The 16,646-nt window shown below is 43.3% G+C and overlaps 3 protein-coding genes across 9 annotated transcripts; 2 read left to right on the top strand and 1 right to left on the bottom strand.

Annotated features, from left to right (window-relative positions):
- The first annotated feature begins 9,345 nt into the window (after positions 1-9,345).
- LOC112282217 (gibberellic acid methyltransferase 2-like) lies at positions 9,346-11,031 on the top strand. Its single transcript, XM_090250858.1, is given in 4 exon segments — positions 9,346-9,833; positions 9,835-9,865; positions 10,008-10,298; positions 10,446-11,031. Coding segments are annotated over 4 exon segments (1,212 nt in total). The 3' UTR covers positions 10,848-11,031.
- A 337-nt stretch (positions 11,032-11,368) lies between these two features.
- LOC112282215 (uncharacterized) lies at positions 11,369-13,756 on the bottom strand. Its single transcript, XM_024519585.3, has 5 exons — positions 13,361-13,756; positions 12,633-12,887; positions 12,253-12,492; positions 11,974-12,133; positions 11,369-11,766 (listed from the first exon to the last, which is right to left on the bottom strand). The coding sequence occupies exons 1-5, from the start codon at positions 13,478-13,480 to the stop codon at positions 11,588-11,590; spliced, it is 954 nt and encodes a 317-aa protein (XP_024375353.1). The 5' UTR covers positions 13,481-13,756; the 3' UTR covers positions 11,369-11,587.
- Positions 13,757-14,054: 298 nt separating this feature from the next.
- Positions 14,055-16,393, top strand: LOC112282216 (uncharacterized). 7 transcript variants are annotated; one of them, XM_073534140.2, is made up of 5 exons: positions 14,055-14,999; positions 15,122-15,212; positions 15,329-15,471; positions 15,637-15,953; positions 16,081-16,393. In XM_073534140.2, coding segments are annotated over exons 3-5 (402 nt in total). In that variant the 5' UTR covers positions 14,055-14,999; positions 15,122-15,212; positions 15,329-15,387; the 3' UTR covers positions 16,082-16,393. The 7 variants fall into 7 exon arrangements, with proteins under 7 accessions (XP_073390241.1, XP_024375354.1, XP_073390238.1 ...); XM_024519586.3 differs by having other exon boundaries at positions 15,607-15,953; XM_073534137.2 differs by having other exon boundaries at positions 14,080-15,009; positions 15,607-15,953.
- The last annotated feature ends 253 nt before the right edge of the window (positions 16,394-16,646 follow it).

Genomic DNA, 16,646 nt, shown 5'->3' with positions numbered 1-16,646 from the left:
GCTTTAGGGGTTGCGGATTACCTTCCTCTAAACTGATATTTTCTCAATCACAATATCAGAGCTTAGTTCTTTGAGGCAGAGAGTGGACTACCCCTTTCCTTGGAGATACTTGAGCGTTCTAAGGGTTGCGGATTACCCTCTCTTGGACTGATATTAATTCCTTCTTTTTGTTTAGCATAGCTAGTAAAAAAGACTGTTAACATCGATTTCAGAGCTTTGCCTTCTTGATAGAGTGCGGATTACCCCTCTTCTCGAAAGCATTGAGGCATTTTTAGAGGTTGCGGATTACCCTCCTCTAAAACTGAAATCGTTTAGTGTTTTTTTTCTTTTCTCCAAGTAGGTTTTAGTGACAAGTAGTGCTACAATTTTTTCCAAGAGACTTAGCAATTTCTTCTTCTTTCAAAATTTTAATCCATCTATTCTCTAAATATGGAAGTAGACCAGGTCATAGACAGTGCATCTCCACAAGTAGACAATAGAGTGGCAACTCTTGCAGATCTTCAAGCTCTTATGAATAGTGTACGAAAGGAGATTGCATTTCTTCGCAATCCAAGTAAAGAACCTCAAATTGATCTAGTGACCGAAGAAGCTAGACGCGAAATTCATAGCCTACAACAAGAGATTATTCGACTGAGAGAAGCAAGACATGTGTCACATACGACCCCTATGGATACTTCAAGGATTAGTACGAAAGAACCAAAAGCGAGTATGCCAGATAAGTTTGACGAAACAAGAGCCAACTTCCGAGGTTTTGTGCAACAAGTACGGCTTTACCTACGCCTATACCCTTCTCGTTATCCGAATGGATTTACCCAGGTTGCTTTCATAGGTACTCTTCTATCAGGAAATGCTCGCTCTTGGTTTGCTCCACTATTGGAGAAGGATTCTCCAATATTGTACGACCTAGAGGCTTTTATAGAGAGACTTACTGCTGCGTTTGGAGATAGCGATTGAGAAAGAGTGGCTGAAAGAAAGATACAAAATCTGCGACAAGGATCACGTTCTGCTGCAATCTATGCTGCAGAATTTCAACATCTTACATGTGATCTTGATTGGAATGATAAGGCATTCATGACACGATTTCGATATGGACTGAGAGATGATGTCAAGAACTTATTGATCACCATGCCTAAGGCGGATACTTTAGAAGAACTTATATCTCAGGCAATTATTTGTGACAACCGCCTCTTTGAATTACGACAAGAAAGACGATCAGGCTGGAGAAATGATGGAGCATTTGCTACATTTTCAAAAGGTCCAGAGAATCACTCTACAGATCCTGAACCCATGTAAATTGATGCGGTACGTTTCAAACCCCTCACAGCTGAGGAAAGGAAGCGACGGTTTGAACAAAACTTGTGTTTATATTGCGGAGAAGCGGGCCATAAAGCTGTAGATTGTCGGAAGAAACAGAAGCCTCAAACAACAAGACTCAGGAGTACAAGCATGCAGGAAAACAAGGACGCCCAGCCACAATAGGGACCGTGCGGCTGGACATCTCAACATCCAAAATTAATCAAGGTCCCTTTCTCTCAGCTCAACCTTCAGATTGTTTTATGGTACCTTTACATCTGAGTATTCAAGAACTACAAGTCGATGCTTTATTAGACTCGGGTGCATCCGCTTGCTTTATAGATGAAGAGTTTGTCAAGCTTCACAATATTTCTCTTGTAAAGAAACTTAAGCCTGTCCATGTAGAAGTCATAGACGGACGACCATTGTCTTCAGGCAATGTTATCCATGAAACTAAACCATTGAAGGTACGTCTTAAAAACCATGAGAGCAATATTGTGTTTAATGTTATCAAGACCCCTTCATGTCCTATCATTTTGGGACTATCTTGGCTTGATAGATATAATCCATTGATAGATTGGAAGTTGCGGAAAGTGACATTTCCAACAAACTCCTTGAAAGTGGAATCTGCCAAGACAATGTCTAGAAATAAATCCTTGTTTATAGGTGCAAGGGCTTTCATGAAGGAAGCCAAGCAAAATACACCTCTTGTCGTCTTCGCAACTCCGACTCGAGAAGATGCAACTCCGACTTTGGTTATTCCAAAGCAGTATGAAGAATTCAAAGATGTCTTTGAAAAGAAGAATGCTGATATGCTGCCAGAGCATCGACCCTATGACTGTGCCATTGAATTGCAAGAAGGAGCACAACCACCTTTTGGACCAATCTACAATTTGTCGCAGACGGAGTTGACTGAGTTGCGGAAGTACATTGACAAGAATCTAGCCAAGAACTTCATCCGTCATTCGAAGTCGCCAGTTGGGGCACCAATCTTATTTGTGAAGAAGAAGGATGGCTCACTACGGATGTGCGTGGACTATCGAGATCTCAACAAGGTGACAAAAAAGAATCGCTATCCATTGCCTTTGATCTCTGGTCTTCTAGAACAACTTGGGCGTGCAAGGATCTTTACAAAGATTGACCTAAGAGGAGCTTACAACCTTGTGCGAATTAAGGAAGGAGATGAATGGAAGACAGCATTCCGAACAAGGTATGGCCATTTTGAATACAATGTCATGCCATTTGGTCTTACTAATATTCCAGCGGTCTTTCAACACATGATGAATGACATCTTTCGAGAGCATCTAGACGATTTTGTTGTCATCTATCTAGATGATATTTTGATATTTTCTAAGAACGAGGAAGAACATGAGAAGCACGTTCGTCTGGTACTCAAAAAACTACGGGAGTGAGGACTCTATGCCAAATTGGAGAAGTGCTTATTTCACCAAACTGAGATGGAGTTTTTGGGATTCATCGCGACTACGGAAGGCTTGAAGATGGATCCAAAGAAGGTGGAAGCAATCATGTCTTGGAAAGTTCCGAAGACGGTTAGGGACGTACAATGTTTTCTTGGATTTGCTAACTACTATCGGATCTTCATCAAGAATTATTCTCAAATTGTTGCCCCCCTCACTCGGTTAACGTGTAAGGACAAGCTCGAATGGGGACCTATCGCAAAAAGAGCATTTCAAGATTTGAAGATGGTATTTACTACAGCTCCAATCTTAGTACATCCGGACTTTACAAAGGCCTTTTATTTGGAGATAGATGCTTCGGATTTTGCTTTGGGAGCTGTACTTTCATAGATGGGCGTAGATGAGAAGCTCCATCCAGTTGCGTTCTATTCTCGAAAATTCTCTGCTGCTGAGATCAACTATGAGATCCACGATAAGGAACTCCTTGTTATAGTAGATTCTTTCCAAGAGTGGCACCACTTTCTCGAAGGAACTGCACATCCAGTGACCGTATATACGGATCACAAGAATTTGGAGTATTTTATGTCGGCTCGGGTTTTGAATCTGCGTCAAGCTTGGTGGAGTATGTCGCTATCCAGGTTCGACTTTGTTATTACTTATCGGCCTGGGAAGCAACAAGGGTTGTCCGATGCATTATCAAGGAGATCATATCTCGCGCCAAAGGCTGGAGATGCAGCATTTGATCAACAGTGCATGACATTGTTGAAGCCAGAGAAATTTCGGCTCAACGCAGCTATTGTACCAATTGATGCTGACTTCCTCGACCAGGTACGGGCCGCAACCATTGAAGATTCTCTAGCCCTTGATATCAAGCAACATGCTAGTGATGATAAATTCAAGATGGAAGGAGATCTAGTATATTTCGAAGAGCGGTTGTATATCCCAAAAGGGCCAACACGACTCCGAGTTCTTCAATCTCGTCATGACTTTCCAGCTGCGGGACATTTTGGATTCAATAAGACCTTGGAACTTATTTCCCGCGATTTCTGGTGGCCTCAAATGTGGAAGGATGTGAAAGATTTTGTTGTATCTTAAGACATTTGTTCAAGATCCAAAAATCCTCGACATCGGCCTTATGGACTTCTACAGCCATTGCCTATTCTGCGCCGACCATGGTCTTCGGTTTCCATGGACTTTATTACGGATCTACCACCATCGAATTCATTTGACAACATTTTTGTTGTCGTAGATCGGCTTACAAAGATGGCACATTTTGTCCCTTGCAAGAAGACATCGTCAAGCGAAGACACAGCAAGACTCTTTCTTGATAATGTGTATCGATATCATGGTCTACCAGATGATATCGTATCGGATCGAGGAACCCAGTTTGTGTCAAAGTTTTAGAAATCTCTTTTTGAGATATTGAAGGTGGATATCAAGCTTTCTTCGGCATTTCATCCTCAAACAGACGGCCAAACAGAACGGATGAATCAAGTTTTAGAGCAATATTTACGTTGCACCATCAACTATCAACAAGATGATTGGGTCGCATATCTACCGCTAGCCGAGTTCGCATATAACAACATCCTTCATGCGTCAACTCAACAAACGCCATTCTTTTCCAATTATGGATACTATCCGAAGCTTGACTTATGGAGTTCGTCAACGATTAACAATCCGGCAGCTGAAGGATTGGTGAAGGAGCTTTCGCAGCTTCAAACTACATTGAAGCTTCAATTGCAAACTGCCCAAGAATCTTACAAGGCGTCCGCGGACAAATTTCGGAATCAGGCACCTAAATTCACGATTGGAGACAAAGTTTAGCTGCTTCGACAAAATATTAAGACCAAGCGGCCATGTGACAAATTGGACTATCGGAGATTGGGACCATTTGTTATCCAGAAGCAGATCAATCCTGTAGCGTATCGTCTGGGGTTACCAGCTACTATGAAGGTACATCTTGTCTTTCATGTTTCTTTGTTGGAGCCTTATCGAGAATCGTCTTTTCCTGGAAGAGTACAATGTCCACCACCTAGCATAGAAATAGAGAACCACGAAGAATACGAGGTGGAAAAGGTCCTGGATTCACGGCAAAGATGGGGTAAATTAGAATACTTTGTGCATTGGAGCGGTTACGATATTAATGAACGAACATGGGAGCCGGCCGAAAATCTCGCGAATGCGTCGCAAAAGGTACAGGAGTTTCATCGACGATATCCTGAGAAATCCAAGCCGGTTCGACGATAGCTTCTTACTAAAGCTTGCTCATCCAGAAAACAAAAAAGAGGAGAGAGCACCACCAAAATCCATAGTTGATGTAGTCATTCTCTCCAAGATAGCGTAGAACTTTGTTAGTAGCCCAAGTTTGTTCTTATTGTTTTAGCCTTTGAATATGGATAGCCAAGATACTACACTTGTCATGTCATCTCAAGCAACTAGCTCACGAAGATGACCGCGAGATGAAGAACCGCCTACACCACGACGACGTCGAAGGATTTTGAGCAACAGATCGCTGGTGATTGTATTTGAGGTCGAGCCTGCCTACAATGGTCAGCCAGAAGGAGTGTTTGCAGGACAATTTCACAATGAAGACACGGAGGTTCATGCTTGGTCAGAAGTTGAAGGCGTAGGCCACTACTGTTGGCTTCAAGGACCATTGAATCACTTGCCTCGTAAACAACAATTGGAGTTCATAGCAGAGGTTATGCGACAGATCTTCATTTTCTTGCGTTGGTATTGACTGACGATAACATTGCTTCTCGGAGACCTCGAAGCTAAAGGAGGAGGTGATGTTAGGAACATAGTCCTTAGACCTTTCTAGAGACTAGTTTCTAGAACCTTCTAGAAAGAAGTCTCTAGAAACTTCCAGAAGATTCCTTAAATATTCTCTTAGAATATTCTTCAAAGATTCCCTAAAGATTCTTTAAATATTCCCTAAAGATTCCTTTAGAAAGCTCCAGAAGATTCTTAGAATATTCTAGTAGATTCTAGGAAGTTACTTGAGAAGCTTCCTAACTCTTGGGTAGTTGCTCGAGAAGCTTCATAGTTCTTGGGAAGCTTCTTGATGCGCTTCTTTAGAACCATAGGCCAGTAGTATATATAGGAGTCGAGGCTGAAGAGTTCTTCAATCTCGACAACACATCTCTTGAAGCTCTAGCTCAATTCTCTTGGCGTTGCTCTTGTACTCATCTGATAATCTAGTTCTTGTCATTTCTTCTTGAACTTCTTGTTTAGATTTCTTGTTTGTATTTTTGGTCCATGACAATAGCTTGTGGTATAAGCTAATGATGTGGTACTCATATAGGAAACTTGCCTTGCAAGTTAAGACATATGTCTTACAAATTGGACACGTACTGAAAGTCCTGTAGAATGTTGCTACATAGCTCTTAGTTAGAGAATATATATGGAGGTAAAAATGAAGCATTCTTTACTCTTGTTAATGCCTTTCTAATCCTTAGTCTTATTTCTAGACTTTCTAGTCTTCTTGTCTTTGGCAATAGCTATTCTAATTTAATATTATACCATCTTTGAATGATTTTTTAGTTTGTTTGAATGATATGAGAATTTATTGATTTTTTAGTTCTTTGAAATTTTGGTCCTTGATACCTATACACGCATTACCATTTTTAATCTTGAATATATATATAGATATATATATAGATATATATATATATTCAAAGCAGATAACTAACAAATTTTTATGAAGAAGTTTGAAATTTATTATATTAATTGATGTATTTAAAATACATATAAAAATAAATTCTTTTAGGTAGATTTATGTAAGAAAAATAATGTATATTTAGTTATATATTTAGATATGTATACCAAAAAAAATGATAAAATCTAAACAATCTTTCAAAAAACAACATTTGTAGTTTTTCAAACTTTGGACATGAATGCTTGGAAATTGTTCATTGATGTCTATAAACAGATTAGTGTATTTTTATTTTTATAACTATGTAAAACTTTTTATTGTCATAAGATGCTTCATTATAAAGGCAAGTCTTACTTAATGGTTTCATAAACATCTATTTATGTATTAAATCATATGTAAAATTTAGAATTGTTGAAATATGCTTATATAAAGATTTTTGACTATTGTTCTTTCACCACTTTGTTTTTGTTTTTGTTTTTTTTTTTTTAATTAAAAATATTCTTCTTTTTACAACAATCTTCAATTGGAAAGAGCAACTTTCAACCTCTAGAAAAGAATTTCTATACTAACATTATGCCTCTTTAAAAAACTTGTCCAATCATAAAAGCAATATTTCAAAATAAATAAAAATGACTAAAGGAAAATTTGCAAAATCAAATCAATATAAAAAAGGTAAAAAGTAGATGAAAGGTCAAATCCACCTATAACATTAAAAAGGGTGTCTTTTCAGATAATCCAAATCACAAAAATTGACCAATAAAATATATTATAAAAGAAAAAAGTATTATTAAAAAGTAATACTGAAGAAGCTTCACATCATGCTTCACTACTCTTATCGAAACAATGCCCCCAATAGAACAAGAAGGGTCATGATTGGAGCAAAATTGGACGACCCTTCTCCACCCTCATAAGGGCCATCCACGTCAGCTCCCTTGCCACATTGGCATGTGTGGATGAATACTTTTGGATGGAAAATCGGAAATTGGATGAATTCTTAGACTTTGGCTTTTATCCGTGGTATTTAAAAAAAAAAAAAAAAAAAAAAAACTACCATGTGCTTAAATATTTGTTGTACAATTAAACATGTACTTTATATTTATATATATATATATATATATATGTGTGTGTGTGTGTTACTCCCCTTTGGACCACTTGCATTTTTGCTACTATCTCTAGCATTCTTCTTTGTCATGTAACTAAGAATAAATATAAATGGGGCTCCCTTGTAACCATGCAAGCATGAAGTGTTTTCTGATATGAGTTGCATGGATTGTGTTTGAATTATTTGTGGGGGGAGGGAAGGGGGGATGATTCCATTCTCAAAGTTGCCCATGCAGTCATGCATTTTATGATATCCCACAAGAAAACCTTGACCCTTTGTTCCTGATAAAGTCCGGGGAAATTAATGAAAATTGAGAAATGAAAAAACCATGACAAAATGACAAGAAACTTTATCTTGCATCATTTTGACCAGAGGAGAGAGTCCAAAGTCAGCTGATGCAACCGCAGCGTGACTCATCAAGGGAACACTATGGGAACTCTTTGGGAACGGCTATCTCCTACAAGGTTCCCAAGTTCCCAGAGGCACGTGATTCGCGTTTAGGCCCGGGAACAGGCGGGTGTGCGCATTGAGTAGGCCCGGCCCCGCCCAGCCCGTCTTTCTTTCTTCCCTGCAAGCCCGGAACGGAGTGTTTTGTTTTCCTTTCGGCAGTTTTCAGAATGGTGAAGGTGGTGGTGGCGTATTCAATTCCCAAAGCCCACAGTGATCAACAACCACCGCAGCAGGTGCTCACTGATCCGGCAGGGACCATCATACTTCCCTTCTTCCCTTTCGCCGCTGCGTGATCCTTAAAAAACTAGTTCGTATCTCCTTGCAGAGGATCAATGTTACTTGATTCCTACTACTACCGCGACAACTACGACTACTACTACCACACCTGAACTCCTCCTTCTCCTTGTCGACGAGAGCATCTCACAACCAGTTAGTTCTCTTGTTTGGGTACCACGCTCGTGCAAGCAACTCGAGGGATCCGCCTAGTTTTTCATGGTTTGTCCTGCAGGTTTTTATCGTGTTGCACAGTGTTTGATCACGTCCGTCTTCATCCAGTGTTGTGGACATTTACTGTCTGGTTGTGTCGTTCACCTCGGGGACCTGTTGTGGTTCATCCGGGTTTTGGATTCGATGCTCGGCTGGCATTCTGAAACAATCCGGAGTTTCCGTAGCCTGCATTGTTTTTTGAGAGAACTGCTCCACGTTGACCCCCCCCCCCCTTGCAGCAAGGTGCTAGATTTATTTTAGGTACTGTGCGTGGGGGGTTTTTATTTTAATAAAATTATATGTATTATTTTATTCTTCTGTTTCGTGTTGCATGGTCTTGTAGATCTGCGCTCCTCATGTTGGTTCGCGCAAGTTCTGTCAACACACAGAGAAGTGACCCTTGCATTTCAGAGCTAGCTCTTGATTTCGATCACCGGTGACTGAAGTGGATCGATTGTGGTATTACCGACCTGGTCGGCGATTTCACGACTCGCAGCGTTATCAACTCAGAGGGTTGTTTTATTTTTCTTCTTTTTTTCTTACGTCTTCCAAGATGCTGACTGGTAGATTGGTCCTAATCAGTTGAGAGATTCATCTTAACATCTTACCACCGAAGCTCTCTGTGGGTAGTAGAGAAGAATGAGCAAGTTGCTTCGGAGACGACTCGGACTTGCAACCGCGCATCCCATCGTTTGTGATTCACGTGGCGGAGTCTCTTGGTAACCTTTGGAATTGGAGAATCAGAACTTGGAATATCCATCTATTTACAAGTGCCAGGCAGTGGTGTGTCTTTAATCTTTCATCAAGCGACAACGACGATCTGGCTGCTTCTCCTCCTGTCATCAAAATGTATTCTATCAATTGGCAGCAGTAACATCGATCACCGCGCAGTTCGAAGTATATTGCGTTAGTGGTTATTTTTTTATTTTATGAGCTCCGAAATGGTACAGGTATCGAATCCGCCTGTGCCCCCCGTTCATGCAACGTCCCCCCGACCTGCGAGAGAAATGGAAAGGATCATGTGGATGAACGGGGGCAACGGGGAGACAAGCTACGACCGCATGTCGGTGGTACAGGCGTACGCTCTCAAGAGCTTGCAACCCTCTCTCGCCGAAGCTGTCCACATTATGAATCTCCACATCAACCCTAGTCTCCTCCGAATAGCCGACTTCGGAAGCGCCACGGGTCGCAACTCGTTAGCGTGCATGGACTTTGTGGTGGCGTGTATTCGTCGAGAGTACCAGTCCCGCAACTCACTCATGCCGGAAATTCAAGCCTTCTTTAACGACTTGCCAGCGAATGATTTCAACACTTTGTTTAGCTTGCTGCCACCAATGAAGGGGGCAGAGGAACCAGGAGCCGGATTGGTACGAGAGTACTTCGCGGCTGGTGTTCCGGGATCCTTTTACCGGAGGCTATTCCTTCGCGACATCCCTGCACTGTTTGCATTGGATTTCACAGGTACGGTATACGCGTCAATTTCTTCATCGCAGCAAGTTGAATCGAGCTAACTTAGCTGACAGATCTGGCGCACAGTAACTCAATTCCAAAGAAATTGTAATAGTCTCAATCATTTCCTTGGTTGTGGTTTGTGAAGCTACAGATACCAGCAGAGGTAACGGACCCAGAGTCGGAGCTGTACAATCGAGGGTCATGTTGGATAATGGGGGGCAAGCCTTCGATTGCACAAGCGTTCGCCGAACAGAGCAAGACGGACCTCCGCAAGTTTCTACAGTGCCGCGCCGCTGAACTGGTGCCGGGCGGCATTCTGCATTGCTATCTGTCCGGGCGAGCTGATTGCGCTGACCCCACCAATCAAACCATTCCTGAGCGGCAACACCGCTTCATGACCGGGTATGACTTCGAAGGTGCATGGGATGATCTCATTGAGGAGGTACGTAGTTGGCAGAAAGCAAATGATTGATCGTTAGTGCTTTTACATCCAGAGGTGCCATGCTTAAGGGTCATACTTTACACGTTCCCTTAATGTTTCTTTGAATGAAATGGAGCAGTAGGATTAAAAGAAATTGGAATTCAATAATGCGACGTGCAGGGTATAATTACGGAAGAGACTTGGGACGCATTCAACTTGCCGATCTACATTCCATCTTTGGAGGAAATCCAAGACTGCATAAACACAGTCGGTGGATTTGAGGTAATTCGCCTGGAGCATTTGGAAGATTTAGAACTGTATTCCGACGATGCTCGCATGAGGATGCTCCAGGAACCGAAGAAATGTGCCAAGTTCTCCTCATGGGTGCGGTCTTTAGTAGAGCCGCTGATGGTTGTGCATATGGGTTCTGAGTGCACCGACGAATGGTTTCTGCGTCACGAACGGCGAGTTGCCACTCGTTGTCGGTCCATGCTTCACAATCGTCAAGAACAAGAACATTACAAGTTTCTCAGTGCTGATTTTTTGCTAGTGGTATTGAAGAAGTTGTAATCTATTGTTCTTTCTTCTCTTCATGGTGCCATTGTATTGCAACTTGACAAGTTTGGCTAAAAACAATACAGGCGTACGTACAACATATGATTCGGTCTTGGAATAAACATTGATAGAAGAAAACTGTTTCTCTGACTTCAATGTGATTGTCAGGAATGAAAATACTCCTCTAGAAAGTCGATACAGTGCAAGCAAATATCACATCCTCTCTGCCCATAACCACCTAATACTTCAGATACACATTACAACGGTCACCTCGTAGGCCCCCTATCTCTTGCATGGAAGATTAATACTCAGTATAATGCTTGTTATCAGATGTATTCATATCGTATTTCATTACGTGTCCATTGACCTTAAGTAACATATGATATTTCTTTCTGCAATGTTCGTGTAGAAGTCAAACCATTTAGAATGTGTACACCTCATCGTTTGCTATCACAGTAAGAAAAGAAACTAATAGAGTCCACAGCACCAGGTAAACCTTTCGCCGGAAAATGACGAAAAGGCAATGCACAATAGTGTTCACCTGAATAATGAATGTAATTCTCAAGATACATTTAATCAAGAATAGTTGTACAGTAGTAAAACAACAGGCATGCTACAAAGTAAACCTGACTACTGGCAAGCCACTAGAAGCTTCAACATTACGTGACTGCCGAAGAATTTGTGCAAAATTTTCCAGGCACGAAAACGAATGCATGTGAAATGACCTCCGGTATGTACTAAATCTGATGAATGTTTCAGGGAAACTTTGTGAACTCCAAAACCTTCAAGACGATCTCCCAGCCAGTTGGGATCTGCCACGCGAAGAGCAAGAGGTTAACGGTGTTGAGAGCGATGTGAAGGCTTCGTGCGGTCTCATTCCCTTTCTGCATGGGTGGAACGAGGGCTGCAGCAAGTGCCCAGAGTACGGTGATTCCTGCGACCATCAACGAAAGGTCGAATTTTTATTCGCATAGTATCACAAGATAAGGAAACATTCACACATACTGGTAAATAATGCAGTTCTTCCGGCCATTTTGGAAAAAAAGACATGTTGGTATGATTCAAACACAATACGTCAAGTTTATGAGTTGAAGAGCAACAACAAAACAGTACACAAGTGGTAATGTAGGCGAAACCATACCCGCGCCGGCGTAGAGATGAGGCCCTGGGAAGAGCTTCCCCGTTCTCAAGTAGGTGTTCAGAGCTCCACTAACAGAAAACAAGACACCTCCGCCAAGCAGAATGGAACCCCAGTTGAAGTGACGTTCTCTAAAGCCTCCCTTCACAAGCGCTTTCCTTGTCTGCAATTTTAACTCACGTCTTAATCACATGGCCTCGGTGTTAAGCAAGATGGGCAATAAGAAGACATGATACGAGAAGAGTCGAAACAGACACCCAAGGTATTCAAGACTTCGTATACCTCAGTGAGTTCCTTAATTTGGCCTTCAACTGGCGATGGGGGTGCACCCTCGACAGCGGCCGGCACCTGCTTCTTTAATTCATTGATCTCGTCCTGAATGGTCCGCACGCGGCGCCATTGCCAACCCAAGTATCCTGCCCACCCAGTGGCCACAAAAAACGCAAGCATCACTACAGGGTGAATAAGTGCAAGGGTCCTGCCCTCCAGAATGCCGTATTCCCCACCAGCTGCGTATGCATCCTGCTCACCAGTCAATAAAGTAAGACGTCAGTAACCACAAACCTTGCAATCTCTGATGAATCAATTAAGCTCGTCTAGTCATAGGGGGCAACGATCGCATGTAGAACGCACAAAACTGAGAAACCCTCGAACGCACTTACTTGGGCACTTAGGAGCAAGGGTGCAAAGCTGGCGGTTGCGGTGAGCAAGGCTCGTTGCAAGTAGAAGTTGTCCCCGGCATCCGACTTCAACGATATTTCAGGTAAGTCAATGTCGACAGTCTTTTGTGTATCTTGTGAAGAAGAAGCAAGAGTATGCGTGATGGACCTCACGTGCTTTGAATTTGCTGGATTTCTGATCACCCTCTTAGTCGCCAGACGCAGACTAGGCCTCAAGTTCCCGACCGCAGCTGTTACCTGATTAAGAAGAAGACGTGAGAAAGTTAAACGAATTTAGCACAATGAAGTAGTTTACTTCTGTAGCGAACAAGAATCTTCTACGACGTAAGTTTCTAGAAACTGTCCCCTCAGCTGTAAGTGGCAATGGATGGGGAGGCAGGAGGCTGTAGTCAGGCCGTGGTTGAGTTCGCAGAGCCTTCTACACAAGCGTCTGTTGAAGTGATTGTCCGTAACGACCCAGAACAAAACCTTTCAAGAGCATGAATTCTTCTCTACGTTAACTTGATAAGAAATGAGAAGTTCACGAATTGCATGAATACTCTAAGATGTATGTAGGAATGGCACTCCCTAGAATCGAAAGACGCCCGCAAAGGTGCTAGTGATACAACAGAACGCGCGTCTTCCCAAGAATAGGTTAGCAATGCAAATTAGTGCAGCTACAAACTTGAACACGTAATTCATCAGAAGTACTTCGTTTATCGTGACATTACCAAAAGAGAAGATGGAGTGGTCTGAGACAAATGAGCTTGGGAGCTGGTGCCTGCCAGTGCCGGAAGTGCGATATCTTTCGTACTCATCATACTGACGGCGCTCCCAGCCGTGGCCACCATAGCTACTACCTAGAGAGTTCTCCGAAAACTTGGTCCGCAACGGAGTAATCGTGTGTATCTGCGACCTATGGCACAATGTCGACGGATTGAAGTTGAATTGCAACAACAGTCGCGCACGACACCACCAATTCACAAGCTGGTTCTAAGCTTATCTACACATACAGAGAAATTAACAGGGGACACAGCGGTCCTGGGAGTCCTTGAGGTCCTGGAGTAGAGACGTTGCAATCGAGGGACAGAGGTGGGTACGTGCTGAGCACAGGATTGATCTTCGAAAAGTAGCGGAGAGTTGGCCAAGCACCAGTGGGGGGCTTCTGGATGGTGAGAGAGGCGTGGGTGATGGACTGATTTGGCACTCTGGTGTTAGAACGAGTGGCCCAGGACACTGGTGCTGCGGATAGCAGAGCTTGTACTTTTGTTCCACTTCTCGTTCCTCGAGTCTCTCCATCGGCATCTCCCAATCCACCACAGAACCTCCAACGAAGATTTCGAAACAGTCATGGATGGATGCAAGAACACGATTAGGATGACCTCCTGCTCTGACCGAACCGCCACGGGACATAACCGGTCACAGAGGCTCCCACGAACAATCTAGTTTTGTCCCACCGGAGCTCGATGCAGCACACTTCATGGTCGTGATCCTTCAGAACATGAAACCATCGCAATGGAATATTTTCAGTGCACATTGGGAGCCAGAAAGGATCTTTTCAGTACGAGGGCCCAGGGGATGACCTCACTATGTTTTCGATGCGTCCTTAAGTCGTAAATTTTGGGCAGGGGTACATCTCTCCGGGGTTCGTCAGGCTTCAATCGGTAGGCTTCAAGCAACCATCACAATCAATCAATATGATCACTATCGCTCCCGCATCACAATTGGATCACTTACGTCTGCTTCCTTCTTCTTTGCCTCTCACGGATCTCAGATTCCAAGTTGCACCTCTGTTTCCTGCTGCTTCTGTAGTATGTCGTGGGAGCTTGATGAAGCACAATGTGTGGCGTCCTGGCTATGTGGGGCGCGGGTGCTGGTGAAATAGGAGCAGGTATCTGCAGTCGAGACGGAGACATGCTCGGTGGTGGGGAATTGGTGCAAAGGAGGACCAAGGGTAGAATTAGAGTTTATAAGGTTTTAGGTGTCGGTTATGTGATGGATTGGGCGCGTGTGCCTCTGTTGGATCAATACCTGTTGCGGGAGATGGTGCATGTGCTCGTCCTCGCTATCGGCTTCTGCACTACCCTTAAGTCCCTGGGCGCATTGGCGGGTCTTGTTCGTGAAGTTGTTGTCTCTGGTTAGAGCTAACATTAAGCCTCTATTTTTGAGTGGCTTGATTCCCAACATAGGACCAAGATTTCAATTCGCCTCCCTACAAATTTATGGATTTTACAAGCTCTACGACTTAGATTGCATGCTTCCTTTTTGCGGTTGGTGTGCCAATGTGGCGGTTGCTGCTGACTCCGACTTGCATCTGCATCGTTGGGGCGATCATGAAGCTTGCCTGCCACAACTGCTTGGACCCTTATGGTAGTTCTCAGTATGATATCAAAATCTTGGCCACCGATTTGCTAGTGTGAATCTTCATACCATTCTTTAGAAGCGAATTTGGTGAAAGACGGAATTGTTGAAATTGTTGCAATGTGTGACAGATCTCGAAAAATGGCAGAGACGGCGTTAACGACACACATGCAGGAACTACGACAAACTGAAGGCGTCACTTGCCAAGAGTACAGAACCATGGTATGAATTATTCGCTAGAATACATGCCCCTAACGGTACAGAGAAGAATTGGATCCGTCTGAAGCTGCTTTTGAGGTAGCACTACAAATTTCTTACCGTCTCCTCTCGTCTGGCAGGAGATCGGAGTAGACGGTACTTGAAAGCCTTCTTTCAGGAGCTATGGGTTGCAACGCATATGGTATGCCAGCAAGATGGAGGGAACTTGCTTGAAGGGGCTTCTACTTCTGAAAGTTTCGCCGTCTGGATATATGTCCATCAGGTAATACTCTGGTCGCTATTAAACCCATGAGCGAAGTGAATTTAGGATGCCCATGTTCATCCTGCTCGTCTTTTGGGAGTCTTTGCATGCCTTTCATGAACGCGCTTTGGAAAAGCAATTCAACCTGCGTCACAGGTGGTTGTGGCATATGCGGGAGAATGGCAGACAGGTGAGAGCACCTGGAAACGCACCAGAAGAGATGTGTCTTGGCAGGTGGAAGGTCTACGAGTTCCAAGCGCTCCCTTGACTAGCGGTCGAGGACTCTGGAAACGCACCTTACAAGAGCTTGCAAGTAGTGAAATCAAGTCTGAGATATACAGACTGACGAAGAAGCTGGAAATGCTGTCTCAAAAAAGGCAGAGCCCTGAAGATACTAAAAACGTTGTCAAGGAGATGGGAGACCAAGTAATCGATGCAAATATGATAAACAAGCTAGTAAACAAGCTAACTCTGCAGCGTTTTCGTGTGTTGTCTATGGCCTGGTAAGGACAGTGCAATGACGCTCCTATTCGCAATGGATTAATAATAAGAATGCGTTTATTCTTGTCTAAACTTGATACCAAGTGCATTATTATTGCTGAAGTGCTCTTGGTTCTGGGTTTATTGCAGATTGGCGCGATCGCAACGCTGGCGCCCAGTGGAAGGGGCTCGAGGTCGGTCAGCCGCGCCACTCCATTTGCATGGGCAATGGTGGCCAGTTTGATCTACAACACTATCTCCGCTGCAGTAGTTGCTTTGGGCCACGCAAAAGCTATGAGTCCATGGTTAAGCGCCTGGCTACCATCTTCACTAGCATGTAGTCTTCTCCTTGCTATCCTTACTATCCTCTTATATTCAGAGCATAAGCAACATCTCAATCTCTCGATGCAATCAAGGAACCTAAGAATGAATACAATCTCTTGACAAACACATTGCGAGTTCACCAATGACGCATTGGATGGTTCCCTCGGAACATGGAATTTTGCTGTGATGCTGGATTCTTTCTCTTCCTCAGCTGGTCGTGATTGCAAGCTGCACTTGCAGAAATGCTGATGACAGTCGACGACTGGTTTATCATCAAACCCACTAAACTACATCTTTCACCAAGAACATGCACTTGAATTTGACAGTGTTCGTCATTCTGGATTGAAAAGAAGAAAAAAAATCTATGCTGCGGTAGTCCTCTCTGTGGTGCG

Source organism: Physcomitrium patens, chromosome 5 (genome assembly GCF_059467195.1).
Source record: "Physcomitrium patens ecotype Gransden chromosome 5, ASM5946719v1, whole genome shotgun sequence".
Taxonomy (NCBI): Eukaryota; Viridiplantae; Streptophyta; class Bryopsida; order Funariales; family Funariaceae; genus Physcomitrium; species Physcomitrium patens.
The sequence above is the reverse complement of the archived record's forward strand: the minus strand, read 5'-3'. Positions and strand labels throughout refer to the sequence as shown.

What these genes read in the sequence shown, in the direction of transcription:
- LOC112282215 (XM_024519585.3), bottom strand. Translation starts at nt 13,480, where the DNA reads ATGGTGGCCACGGCTGGGAGCGCCGTCAGTATGATGAGTACGAAAGAT. An exon ending in CCACTCCATCTTCTCTTTTG is followed by an intron (nt 12,888 to 13,360) that starts GTAATGTCACGA and finishes CTTCTTAATCAG; the next exon opens with GTAACAGCTGCGGTCGGGAA. An exon ending in AAATTAAGGAACTCACTGAG is followed by an intron (nt 12,134 to 12,252) that starts GTATACGAAGTC and finishes TTAAAATTGCAG; the next exon opens with ACAAGGAAAGCGCTTGTGAA.
- LOC112282216 (XM_024519586.3), top strand. Translation starts at nt 15,388, where the DNA reads ATGGTATGCCAGCAAGATGGAGGGAACTTGCTTGAAGGGGCTTCTACT. An exon ending in TCTGGATATATGTCCATCAG is followed by an intron (nt 15,472 to 15,606) that starts GTAATACTCTGG and finishes CCTGCGTCACAG; the next exon opens with GTGGTTGTGGCATATGCGGG.